Source organism: Eschrichtius robustus, chromosome 17 (assembly GCF_028021215.1).
Source record: "Eschrichtius robustus isolate mEscRob2 chromosome 17, mEscRob2.pri, whole genome shotgun sequence".
Classification (NCBI taxonomy): domain Eukaryota; kingdom Metazoa; phylum Chordata; class Mammalia; order Artiodactyla; family Eschrichtiidae; genus Eschrichtius; species Eschrichtius robustus.
Genome location: NC_090840.1, coordinates 1891391 through 1905546, shown reverse-complemented (window position 1 = coordinate 1905546; position 14156 = coordinate 1891391). Strand labels below are relative to the sequence as shown.

At 40.4% G+C, this 14156-nt stretch overlaps 1 protein-coding gene across 1 annotated transcript in view; it reads right to left on the bottom strand.

Annotated features, from left to right (window-relative positions):
- The window catches only part of SNTG1 (syntrophin gamma 1), a 331005-nt gene that overhangs the window by 35769 nt on the left and 281080 nt on the right, over window positions 1-14156 (bottom strand). The window contains exon 15 of the mRNA XM_068525807.1: window positions 327-479. Coding sequence (XP_068381908.1) covers window positions 327-479 — 153 coding nt within the window. The remainder of the gene's footprint in view (window positions 1-326; window positions 480-14156) is intronic.

The following is a 14156-nucleotide window of genomic DNA, read 5'->3' as shown; positions in this document are numbered from 1 at the left end:
TGGAGACCAGGAAATGGCTTTGTAAACGATTAATTAAAATAAGAGCATTTTCTACTTTAGATTTAAGGTAGAGCAGATTCTAATTAAAGTTAGAAATATGTTTTTGATGAGTGGTAGGAAATAGCCTAGAAAGATCAAATTGTAGAAAAATTAAAATGTTTTCCAGAGCCGTGTTGCACTTTATTTAATAACAATGGCTAATTATTGCAGAAGGTCAGGACTCACAGAACTGCATCTTTATGCTCCTTTGAATTTATATTAGAATTCTAGGGGAGTGGTCATGCATCTTTGGGGGTCACAGGTCCTAAAACTCCACCGACTCTCACCTGTATCCGTTCCACTTCCAGAAAGGTTGCTGTTTGGAAGGCTCTTTCCCACTGGGCGAGGTCAGAGTCTAACTCCACGGAGAAGTAGAGGTCCTCCCCAGACTCGGACTGCACGGTGAAGCAGTGTTTCCGCCGGTCCAGCAGGTCGCTGTCCTGGTGAAAATCTGGAGTTACACAGGCTGGCACACACCAGTTCTACTCTGACAGGGCCACACCTGGATCAGTGCTGACCAGTGGGTGGTGGGGGTGCTGCGGTGACAAACATCACACTCTATGACAGCACTAATTCTCCACTCAAATGGTCACAGCAGACAATTTCCAGGCCTCAAAGTCTATAATGGAAACACTTCTTCTCTGAATTGACACTGAGGCATGTCCATAAAACAGAAATTAGGATTTCTGGCTTCAACTCTTACTAGCAAGGTAACTACCAAAGCATTGAATGCTTGAGATTCAATTCCTTACTGTACAGATGGATAACACACAATTTCTCTTTTCCCTTACAGAGCTGTGAAGATGATGAAATTAAGCAATACTTATTAATGTATCTGCAAATTTAAAGAGCTTTATAAGCATGATATCTTATACTGAGTTGATTTCTATAACCCTTAAACTATCATGGGAATATTCTTCTACATGAGATATGAAAAAACTGTGTCTAACATGTTTCAGAAATTTTATTGCTTTTTAAAAAGTACACATTTACCTTACTTATGTAACTGTATTTCATTAAGACAAAAAGACTCTGACATGGCAACTTCTTGGTCTTATTAGAAGTTTTCAACTAATGTGTTCACACATCTGTATGTGTAGCAACTTCAGAGATGTTACAAGGTAAAAAGAATGCAGCTAGGAATTGAGGAAAAATTGTAAAAGAGAAAGTTGGGAAAATGACTCAGAATACTATAAACCTGATTCCATACATCACAGAATGAAAAGGATATTTATGTCTTATTCAGCCAATATGACCAATGTGGAAAAATAGCTTGCATTTTAAATTATATTAACTCAATAATTACATAACTTTGACTTTTTTGTGCTATGTAGAAATACATCAAAAGTAGGTGAAGATAATATACATGAATGTTAGTATTTCCATTTTTATAGCTATGGCAGAATACCAAGATATTAAAATTACTTTTCTAGTAAAATGTCACTGAATACCTGCCAGAGTAATTATTTTCAAAATCATCTGGCCTTTAAATTATTACTCATATATTCACAGATAAATCTCATGATCTGAAAAGTAAAAATTTCAACTTCTGAAAAAAGTAACTGAAATAAATATTTACAACTATTATTTTTAAATTAATTTAAAAGAAAACTCAAAGGCATTTTAGATATTAAAAAATCAATTACAATCAATCCAAGTGAACACTCTGTATAATGTAAGTCAATTCATTTTGGAGGATTTTAGTTGCCTCATCTGGGAAAAGACGGAATAAAACTTTAAATTTGCTCCTTTTCCCTGGGAAACTGGAATCCCTGATATAAATGGACATAATGGCAAATTTCAGAGAAAACATAAAGCATATTCCTCAGATACAGTCTCTAAATTAATCTTTACAATAATCCATGAAAATAGGCTGTAATCTTCCTTTCCCTGAAGAGGGAAACAGGTCTTGGATGTGTTGGTCCCCATTTTAGAAGCTGCTTGGCCCTAGGGATTCAGATCAGATCATTTGGGAGTCACTCAGCCCAAGTTCAGATGTCAGTTTTGCCTCTTATTTCTGCCTCTCCTAGAATCAGTGCAGGTATTTCTTAAAAGAGGATGATATACCTGCCTGAAGTTCTGGTAAAGATGAAATTAGTTGATATATTTATATATTGCTTAGAAAAGTGACATGTATATTAAGTGCTCCATTAATCACTAATATCACACAGTATCATTATTAATCACAATATCACCATCACTAATATTGACTATTACTAAAAAACTGGATTGGATCAGACTCCAGATCCAAATTACGTTCCAGTACACACACACACACACACACACACACACACACAAACACACACAAACCTGTGATACCACTTATGGTGGAATGCAGCCTGTAGTAGGAGAGTCGGGAAAGCTCCTTTTCTAATAAAATTAACTAACAGTATCCACATTGAAAAAGAAACATGCTTGTCTGAATGTTTATTATGCAGGCAAGTTTGACTCTTCCGCCCTTCTTTAGGCATTGTGTGTGTGTGTGTGTGCATGTGTGTGTGCCCAGACGGGTGTGTGAATCCTGTCCCAGCACATCACATATACTACAAAATGCTCTTACAGACATTAGCCGTTATGAATTCTATTTTTGAGAAAATTAAGGCTTACAAAAATCAAGGGACTTAAACAAAAACATATTCTAAAAATTCAGAGATCCTAGATTAAAGGTAAAATGTGTTTTAAAAAATATACCCAAGGGAAAAGTAACAAATAACATACAAGGGAATCCACATAAGGTTAACAGCTGATCTTTCAGCAGAAACTCTGCAAGCCAGGAGAGTGGCAGGGCATATTTAAAGTGATGAAAGGGAAAAAACCTACAACCAAGATTACTCTACCCAGCAAGGATCTCATTCAGATTCGACAGAGAAATTAAAACCTTTACAGACAAGCAAAAGCTAAGAGAATTCAGCACCACCAAACCAGCTTTACAACAAATGCTAAAGGAACTTCACTAGGCAGGAAACACATGAGAAGAAAAAGATCTACAATAACAAACCCAAAACAATTAAGAAAATGGTAATAGGAACATACATATCGATAATTACCTTAAATGTAAATTGATTAAATGCTCCAACCAAAAGACATAGACTGGCTGAATGGATACAAAAGCAAGACCCGTATATATGCTGTCTACAAGAGACCACTTCAGACCTAGGGACACGTACAGACTGAAAGTGAGGGTGGAAAAAGATATTCCATGCAAATGGAAATCAAAAGAAAGCTGGAGTAGCAATTCTCTTAACAGACAAAATTGACTTTAAAATAAAGACTATTAAAAGAGATGAAGAAGAACTCTACATAATGATCAAGGGATCAATCCAAGAAGAAGATATAAAAATTATAAATATTTATGCACCCAACATAGGAGTACCTCAATACCTAAGGCAAATGTTAACAGCCATAAAAGGGAAAATCAACAGTAACACAATAATTGTAGGGGACGTTAACATCACACTTTCACCAATGGACAGATCATCCAAAATGAAAATTAATAAGGAAACACGAGCTTTAAATGACACATTAAACAAGATGGATTTAATGGATATTTATAAGACATTCCATCCAAAAACAACAGAATACACTTTCTTCTCAAGTGCTCATGGAACATTTTCCAGGATAGATCATATCGTGGGTCACAAATCAAGCCTTGGTAAATTTATGAAACTTGAAATCATATCAAGTATCTTTTCCAACCCCACTGCTATGAGACTAGATATCAATTACAGGAAAATATCTGTAAAAAATACAAACACATGGAGGCTAAACAATACCCTACTAAATAACCAAGAGATCACTGAAGAAATCAAAGAGGAAACAAAAAAATACCTAGAGACAAATGACAATGAAAACACGAAGACCCAAAACCTACAGGATACAGCAAAAGCAGTTCTAAGAGGGAAATTGATAGCAATACAATCCTACCGCAAGAAACAAGAAACATCTCAAATAAACAACGTAACCTTACACCTAAAGCAATTAGAGAAAGAAGAACAAAAAACCCCGAAGTTAGCAGAAGGAAAGAAATCATAAAGATCACATCAGAAACAAATGAAAAAGAAATGAAGGAAACGATAGCAAAGATCAATAAAACTAAAAGCTGGTTCTTTGAGAAGATAAACAAAATTGATAAACCATTAGCCAGACTCATCAAGAAAAAAAGGGAGAAGACTCAAATCAATAGAATTAGAAATGAAAAAGGAGGTGTAACAACTGACACTGCAGAAATACAAAGGATCATAAGAGATTACTACAAGCCACTATATGCCAATAAAATGGACAACCTGGAAGAAATGGACAAATTCTTAGAAAAGCACAACCTTCTGAGACTGAACCAGGAAGAAAGAGAAAAAATATACAGACCAATCACAAGCACTGAAATTGAAACTGTGATTAAAAATCTTCCAACAAACAAAAGCCCAGGACCAGATGGCTTCATAGGCAAATTCTATCAAACATTTAGTGAAGAGCTAACACCCACCCTTCTCAAACTCTTCCAAAGTATAGCAGAGGGAGGAACACTCCCAAACTCATTCTACGAGGCCACCATCACCCTGATACTAAAACCAGACAAAGATGTCACAAAAAAAAGAAAACTACAGGCCAATATCACTGATGAACATAGACGCAAAAATCCTCAACAAAATACTAGCAAACAGAATCCAACAGCACATTAAAAGGATCATATATCATGATCAAGTGGGGTTTATCCCAGGAATGCAAGGATTCTTCAATATAGGCAAATCAATCAATGTGATACACCATATTAACAAATTGAAGAATAAAAAACATATGATCATCTCAACAGATGCAGAAAAAGCTTTTGACAAAATTCAACACCCATTTATGATAAAAACCCTCCAGAAGGTAGGCATAGAGGGAAGTTACCTCAACATAATAAAGGCCGTGTATGACAAACCCACAGCCAACATCGTCCTCAATGGTGAAAAACTGAAAGCATTTCCACTAAGATCAGGAACAAGACAAGGTTGTCCATTCTCACCACATGGCCTGGTTGTCTTTACTGAAACTCTTCTTTTTTTTAAGTAGGGTTTTCCTTTCTGTTTCCTGTCGAAAGCTAAATCTAACACATATTAAGCTAGTGAAGGAGCGTAAGCCAGGCTGCGTGGATAGACTGAAACACGGGGATCCTTATCAAGGCTGTGACAGAGGGCGGGTTAGAGGACAGGGCCTCAGCTGGGTCAGTACATCCCCCAGCTCCCGCCTAGAGCCCTGGACAAACAGCCTTAGCTTTGCTCAGAGATTAATGTAGTTGCGTCTGAATCAGGTAAATTCCATGCCAGATGGGACACTGCTTGGGAGAAAGTTATTCTCTTAAACTACCACTCTCCTAGGGTCCTGGTCTGGCGGAATGTATCCCAAACTCACTTTTCTAAGCCACTCCCCCCATAGATTTCTGAACCTAAGAATTCTAATCTTAGAACATGTGTTCTAATGCCAACAGTCAGAAAAAAATTGTGAATGGCAGGTATATATTTTTTAACATCTTTATTGGAGTATATTGCTTTATAATGGTGTGTTAGTTTCTCCTTTATAACAAAGTGAATCAGCTATACGTATACATATATCCCCACATCCCCTCCCTCTTGCTTCTCCCTCCCGCCCTCCCTATCCCACCCCTCTAGGTGGTCACAAAGCACCGAGCTGATCTCCCTGTGCTTTGCGGCTGCTTCCCACTAGCGATCGATTTTACATTTGGTAGTGTATATATGTCCATGCCACTCTCTCACTTCGTCCCAGCTTTCCCTTCACCCTCCCTGTGTCCTCAAGTCCATTCTCTACATCTGCGTATTTATTCCTGTCCTGCCCCTAGGTTCATCAGAACCTTTTTTTTTTTTTAGATTCCATATATATGTGTTAGCATACTGTATTTGTTTTTCTCTTTCTGACTTACTTCACTCTGTATGACAGACTCTAGGTCCATCCCCCTCACTACAAATAACTCAGTTTCATTTCTTTTTATGGCTGAGTAATATTCCATTGTATATATGTGCCACATCTTCTTTATCCATTCATCTGTCGATGGACACTTAGGTTGCTTCCATGTCCTGGCTTTTGTAAACAGTGCTGCAGTGAACATTGTGGTACATGTCTCTTTTTGAATTATGGTTTTCTCAGGGTATATGCCCAGTAGTGGGATTGCTGTAGTTCTATTTTTAGTTTTTTAAGGCACCTCCATACTGTTCTCCATAGTGGCTGTATCAATTTACATTCCCACCAACAGTGCAAGAGGGTTCCCTTTTCTCCACACCCTCTCCAGCATTTGTTGTTTGTAGATTTTTTGATGATGGCCATTCTGACTGGTGTGAGATGATATCTCATTGTAGTTTTGATTTGCATTTCTCTAATGATTAGTGATGTTGAGCATTCTTTCATGTGTTTGTTGGCAATCTGTATATCTTCTTTGGAGAAATGTCTGTTTAGGTCTTCTGCCCATTTTTGGATTGGGTTGTTTGTTTTTCTGATATTGAGCTGAATGAGCTGCTTGTAAAATTTGGAGATTAATCCTTTGTCAGTTGCTTCATTTGCAAATATTTTCTCCCATTCTGAGGGTTGTCTTTTCATCTTGTTTATGGTTTCCTTTGCTGTGCAAAAGCTTTTAAGTTTCATTAGGTCCCACTTGTTTATTCTTCATTTCTTATTTAATACACTTGAATCAGTTTTCATTATTGATTGATATCAGCATTTTCCCAAAGACATTATTATTGAAACAAATAGAAGCTTCACTACGATAAATTAGCATAACTAGCACCAGAAAAGCAAACAAACAAGAGACACATAAAACAATAACATTAATTTCTTATAATATTATTCAGGGTTGACTTTCAATATTGCCTATTGCGATTAATGGTTTTAGTTAATAGTTATATAAGATTCATCTTTCAGATTTCAATCCTAATATTCTAGTTCTGAGGATAATTACATCATACTAAAAAAAAATCCTCAAATCCATGCTTTGAAATCCAAAGAGTATATGGCTTTTAGGAGAACAGGCCATCCAGTGTGGGGGGTCGGAGAAATGTACTAGTTGTTCCTACAGATGTGGACGTTAGAGGGTCAGTAGGAATTGTGGCTGGTCATTTGGTCCTGCCTTTAAGAAATAATTCAAACAGTCCCACCTGTAAGTATTTCCAAAGAATGAAACTCTAATTCTCAGCCTTTAATACTTGGCATGTGAAGACTGTTCTTCAATCTCCTAACACTCCTTTTCTGAAAACTGGATCCCTCACACTGCAGTGTACACTAATTCATTCTTAATCTTTCTTCAGAGGCGATGGAAAACAGGTGGTCACCACTTTTTAAAAAGTAACCTTTTATATCCTTGAGGACAATTATCAAGCCACCTTTCGGCTTTCTCTTTATGAAACCAAGTGAAGCAAATTATTTTACCTTTCCTCAGGGGTACCGTGCCTTAGCTATTTAATGATCTTAGTATCTCTCCACTGAAATCTATCAACTTTTTCCTAATCCTTCGACTAGTAAACGATACCGGCTAGCCAGGATGGACTCGTCCAGATCTGACTAGCATGAGACATAAAGGGGGTTCCTTGTGTCACCTAACATCACACCTCTGTTTATGTACCCCAGGATCCTGTTTGAGAGCCGTGTCTGTGGAGATTTAAAAAGTGAAGATCATTGTGAGAAGTGGTATCTGGCTAGCAAGCCTCTCATAAAATGTGTTCAATTAATCCTGCACAGTTTGTCAGATGAAGGGGAGGTCTGGGGGCCAAACTGCCCAATTAGTACTCATGATATAGATGATATCACCTCCGGCCTGGCTCCTGGGTCATTTTCTAAAGAACACCTCAGGATAAAACTGAACGCTGTTTACATCCAGGACCATTAGATGCTGTCTTTTTCTCTCTCTCTCTCTTTTTTCTAGCGATACTTCTTTTTAAACCAGTAATAATAACTTTCAACTGTGGAAACATTTTCGGGCGGCGTTCAAGCTTGCACGCACCCACTGCAACCTCAGAAAGTATTTTATCTTGGCCCAGTCCGGTGCCCACGGTGGGTGCTCAGCTGATGTTCACCCAGGAAAGTTCTGCACGCCTGCTGTGTGCCAAGCACTGCTGTGGCGTGCCGCCCAAGCACTGAGCATCTCTGTCGCACCGAGACTTGCTTTGAGCAGGGATGAGACAAATCAGAGCGCAAACAAGGAAATGCTTATTCCTAACAAGTCAGATGTCGGGAAAGCATGTTAGCGCTTTGCGGGGCGCCAGCCCCAGGGGCCGTGCCGTTTATACAGAATGGTAAGAAAGGGCTCTTCAAGGAGGTGACACTTGAGGGCAGGCATGAAGGGAGAGCGTAAACTAGGATTTGGGATGTCTGGGAGGGCTGCCGTGAGCCAGCGCAGGGCGGAGGCCGTGGGGCGGGCGGCGGGTGGCAGAGCAGAGGGTGGGGGGCCGGGCGGGTGAGGTGGTCCAGGCCACGGCCCCCTGCAGGCGCCTGAAAACTTCGGATCTTGCTTCGCTTCGAACTGAACGCTAACGGGAGCAAGTTTTAAGGCAGGAAGATGGGTGAGAAACGGCAAGACTCACGCGGGGAGGCGTGAGGGTGATGGCGTCGTGGAGACGGGTGGGGTGCACCTGCTGAGGTGCCAGGTGCGAGAGACAGACTGGAGGTCGGCGCCTGAGTTCTTGGACGTGAATGGCAGGTGGGTCAGGCCGCCAGCGAGGGGCTGTCTGGAGCGGGGGCACGTTCCCCGGGAGGTGTGGGTCAGACGTCCACATGGAGCGTCCAGCCGGCAATAAAGACATCAGGTGGGATGCAGGGGAGAGCTCTGAATAGGTTCATAATTATTGGTGTATAAATGGCATCAAAAGCAATGCGATTGGAGATTGATTGGGAAGAAAGTGAGGTTCCAGGAAGGACCGTTAGCTGTACTGGATCCTTCTGAGTCACTTTGGGTCCTCGCCCCTTTTTCTACCTAGTAGTACAACCATCAAGACATATTTCAAGAGTAAATTTCCTTTCATGCATACAAAAATAAGAGTATTGTCATTTTTATACATTTCTGTTGAATAGAAAATAGGTTATGTGGTACACATAAGTATATATAACAATGAATAATTTAAAACTATATAAAATGCTGCATACATACACACATATATACCCTAATGAAATACGCTTTAATATACATAACACTGTTGGAAAATAGACATTATAAAAATAATTGAGCACGGTACAACTCAGAGCCATCACTTATAGCTGGAATGAAAATACCACTCTCTCCTTTTGTATGTAATTCTTTTCCATTACTGACTTTTAAAAACCTATACGCTTTACAATGTTCATTGACTCACTTTACGTTTCTACACAAATAAAATACCATCACAGGACGTTTCTAACTCTGATTTTACATAAATACAAGGCATACAGGTACTCTTCTGTCCCAAATAAGTTTAATTTCTGCAATCAAATTTGATGAAATCTTAGTTTACGCGTTACAAGTGATCTATTATGCAGCATATATTGTATTAGCTCCCAAATTATCAGATCAATTAATAAATACATTCTGTGTCAATTTATCTTTTGTTTAGATGGCTAGCTATGACTTCTGTGTATTTGAAAGCACTTCCCCAGAAAAACAGCAGTATAGGGGAGAAGATAAACCAAACAGAATGAAGTTTAAATATGTGTTGAATTTTATCATATTGTGTGTGCATGTCCTGACCTTAGGGTCCTTCGGACGGAAACCCAGTGCAGATGGGAGGTCTCTCCACTGCGGGGCACCCGCTGTCAGGGGGCCCGAGCCGCGCAGAGCTGTGAGCACGCGCCTTCAGTCTCCCTGCTGTGTTGCAGCCTTTGCTTCTGTGTGACCAGGGCCCCGGGGTGCTGCCCGCGAGGACCAGAGGTCAAACGGGAGGCTGGTGAACAAAGGGAGACAAGCCCGAGCGGGGGGCTGGGGGCGTGGGCGGAAGTGGTGCACAGAGCGACTGCCATCCTCTGCCCGCGTCCCCCTCTGCCTGCTCTCCCTCACCTTCCAGGGCGCGTGGGCCTCGAGCCTCGCCCAGCAGAGAGAGGGGCTGGAGCTGGAGCTTCGTGAGGACAACACCTCACAGTCCGGTGAGAAAACTGAGTCTCTTTGCAGTGCTTGGAACACAATCCCGTAATTTTACACTGTGTGTTCACCAGCCTTCGTTCACCAGCCTTTTGTCCCCAAGTCAAGAAGCCCAAGCCCATTAAGAGCTGGTTATACCAGGACCCCTGACATGATGTGCAAATTCTATGTGAGCACATCAGGAGAAGACTGTTGGGTTCATAGTGCTTGAGTCGGTAGATTAAGCAAGTCTTTTTTTTTTTTTAATTTATTTTATTTATTTATGGCTGCGTTGGGTCTTCGTTGCTGCGCGCGGGCTTCCTCTAGTTGCGGCGAGCAGGGGCTACTCTTTCTTGTGGTGCGCGGGCTTCTCATTGCGGTGGCTTCTCTTGTTGCGGAGCACGGGCTCCAGATGTGCGGGCTTCAGTAGTTGTGGCACGCAGGCTCAGTAGTTGTGGCGCACGGGCTTAGTTGCTCCGCGGCATGTGGGATCTTCCCGGACCAGGGCTCGAACCCGTGTCCCCTGCCTTGGCAGGCGGATTCTTAACCACTGCGCCACCAGGAAAGCCCCAGATTAAGCAAGTCTTTAAGATGAAATTGCCTGTTACACAAGCACCTCTTCTGCAGAAGCGGCGTGTACGCCTGCCCCCTCCTCCCTCTGGCGCACAGCTAAGTGGGTGGATGGGTGAGTTGTAGGAATTTCAATGATGGAGTCGATTATGTGCTCAAAGAAAGTCCCCTAATGGAGGACAGTGGAGAAAGAGCAGCAGCAGGGGGTCAACCAGCCAGGCTTGTGTTCCCACCTCTCCTGCTGGCTGTGCAACAAGAGGTCCCGGGAATGACTCCACAGAGGCTCCCACCGCTGGGACGGAGGCGTCCGTGCGCGGCTTCCACTTGGGACGTGGTACCAGAAAGATCTGCCATTGAATGATAGCCTTGTCTCTGGTCTCTGGGGCCTGAGTTCTCTTTCTGTGATGTGTGTGGTTGTCACAGAGCTGATACCACACCAGGGAAAGGTGACCTTGAAGAGTCACAGTGATCTCATCCCAGAGATGTGAGTCCAGTCACTTCATTTCCAGCGCTTGCTCAAAAGACTGTCCTCTGATTCCAGGGACGGAAGGGACACATCATTCAATACTTATTTGGACTAAGGTAAAACACATCTAGCCCTTTACATTTGCCAGAAGGTCATATCATTCAGGAAATGGGATAAAAGTAGAGGAACCGCCTTGGAGGACATGACCGATGCCACTTTAGGGTGACACACATTTCAAGAGCAATTCAGAGACAGAAATCCCTAACATTTACCCAGTGCTTATGAAGTGCCCTTTCTTAGCTTACTTCTTCATACCAACAACCCAGAAGGGAGCTATAATTATAATTCCTGACATAACGGTGAGAATTCTGAAATAAAGATAGCTAAGTAATTTATCAGTGATTTATTGCTGGGAATTACTGGGACCAGAAGTCAAGCCCAGGCAACCTGCTGCCGATTCATACTGTACACACGCGCGTGCTCTTTGTCTCAACCCACTAACCTGGTGATCACGTTAGTATGGTATTTAGAAACTGAACAGAAACATGCAGTGCGTGACGGATGGCTGAAGTACAAACACACTGTAGGGAAACAAAGAAGAAAGTAGTAAAATTATCTAATGGGATAAGAGTAACCATAAATCTATTGCTAAGAATTGTCTTCGTTCCTATTAAGTACATTTGCTCTTCCGAACGAACAATGATACAGGAAGAGAATGACCACAGTAACTCTAAAGCAAAACTGAACTTTATTCCATGTTTTGATAAAACAAAAATATATCAAAAGGCTATTACTTCCAAAACATCATAACTAATATTTCCAAATCACAAAACCACACACACACACACACACACACACACACACACACCTGTAACTATAGCTACACACATCCTCGGAAAAGAAAACATCTCACAGGAGTGCATTATTTCCCTCTCAATAGTATTTTGTTGGCCACAACAAATTGAAACTCGATGAAGAATTTTCTCAATAAATAGTTTTTTTAAAATTAGGAACACAGTTGATTTTGACAAGATCCAACTGACTGATAGATGTAATCCCAAATGTAAAATTTAACTGTTCTAATTTTGTTATTTAGAAAAATATATGTTAATTGAAAATATTTTGGATATTTCAGAGCCAGAGAGACTCTTTTCCTTACAGATGAGATATAACAATTTTAAAGCTGCCAAACTGAAAGCGGAAAAAACAGGTAATGAAATCTAATCACATAAGTTAAATTTAATAAATCAGGTTCGTGTATGTATTAAACAACGAGAAAACTTAACCCGCTCCAAAGTCCATCTCTAACAGTGTGTCTTGGCACACTCAGCGTAACCATGACAGGCTGGTAGGACGGAGCAGCGCGGTTCCAGAAAGTGGGATCCTTATGTGCAACTTCTGCACAGCACTCGGATAGTTGTCACCTAGAGTTCCTCTAATCTTCACTCTTTGGGATGGTGAGCAACAGGCCTGATCTATTCAACTCTTTAAAATATGCAAAGGATAAGCAACACGAGGCGGGCAGCCTATAAGAAACACTATCAGCCACAGAAGTTGATGGCATTCTAAAGAAACAACTAGCAAAATACCAAGAACGATATTTTTCTTGATAAAGTAATGTGTAACAGCAAAAGTATAGTTATTATTAATAAAAACGAAGTGATGTGATTGAAAACTGGTACTGCAAACTCTCTATGCCACTGCATCATTAAAAAAAAAAAAAGAGACTTCGCTGGTGGCGCAGTCGTTAAGAATCTGCCTGCCAATGCAGGGGACACGGGTTCGAGCCCTGGTCCGGGAAGATCCCACATGCCACGGAGCAATTAAGCCCGTGCGCCACAACTACTGAGTCTGCGCTCTAGAGCCCGCGAGCCACAACTACTGAGCCCACGCATCACAACTAATGAAGCCTGTGAGCCTAGAGCCCATGCTCTGCAACAAGAGAGGCCACCGCAATGAGAAGCCCGTGCACCGCAACAAAGACCCAATGCAGCCAAAAAACAAAATAAAATAAGTACTTTTCTTCAAGGGTCTGACATCTGGTTTCCTTCAGTTTTTTAAAATTTTATTTATTTTTTTATACAGCAGGTTCTCATTAGTTATCTATTTTATACACATCAGTGTATACATGTCAATCCCAATCTCCCAATTCATCCCACCACCACCCCCCCGCCACTTTCCCCCCTTGGTCTCCATACGTTTGTTCTCTACATCCGTGTCTCTATTTCTGCTCTGCAAACCGGTTTATCTGTACCATTTTTCTAGGTTCCACATATATGCGTTAATATATGATATTTGTTTTTCTGTTTCTGACTTACTTCACTCTGTATGACAGTCTCTAGATCCATCCACGTCTCTACAAATGACCCAATTTTGTTTCTTTTTATGGCTGAGTAATATTCCATTGTATATATGTACCACAACTTCAGTATTAAAACTGTATTTTCACTTTTAAAAACAGTAATATAAGGTTTTGGAAGGTCCAACAGTTTTAAGATTTCATACAATAGGAAATGTGCAAGGCAGAAACTTTCTGTAAACAGAAATCCAAAAGTATTAAGTCTAAAAAGATTATGGAAAAACTTACAATAGACCTTAAGGAAGGAATTTAAACTGAGTAGAGGATTACAAGTAATCCTCTTCTTAAGGGATGAATCCTTGAGATTGGCACCAAATTGATTTGGGCAACAAAAGTAATTTTCTAGCTTTCTCCTATGCAAAGGCTATGTTCTACTAACTGCCCACACAAAATTTTACTAACCAGAAAATTCATATAGAGATAAGTTGTCACTTATTTTAAATGCTTCAAAAATATTCAATTTATTCATATTTTATGTGTTATATAAACTTTTATTTAGAATATGCTAGGAAGGTTCTCCTAACATAGTTATACTGTCATATTTTATTAAAATTACTGGAGTATATTAAAATATTAGGATTTTAAAAAGCATTGCTCCCCAGTGCTTATTTTCAGAATGACAGTCAGGCTGTGCTTCTAACTCAGAATGAAGGGGAAGG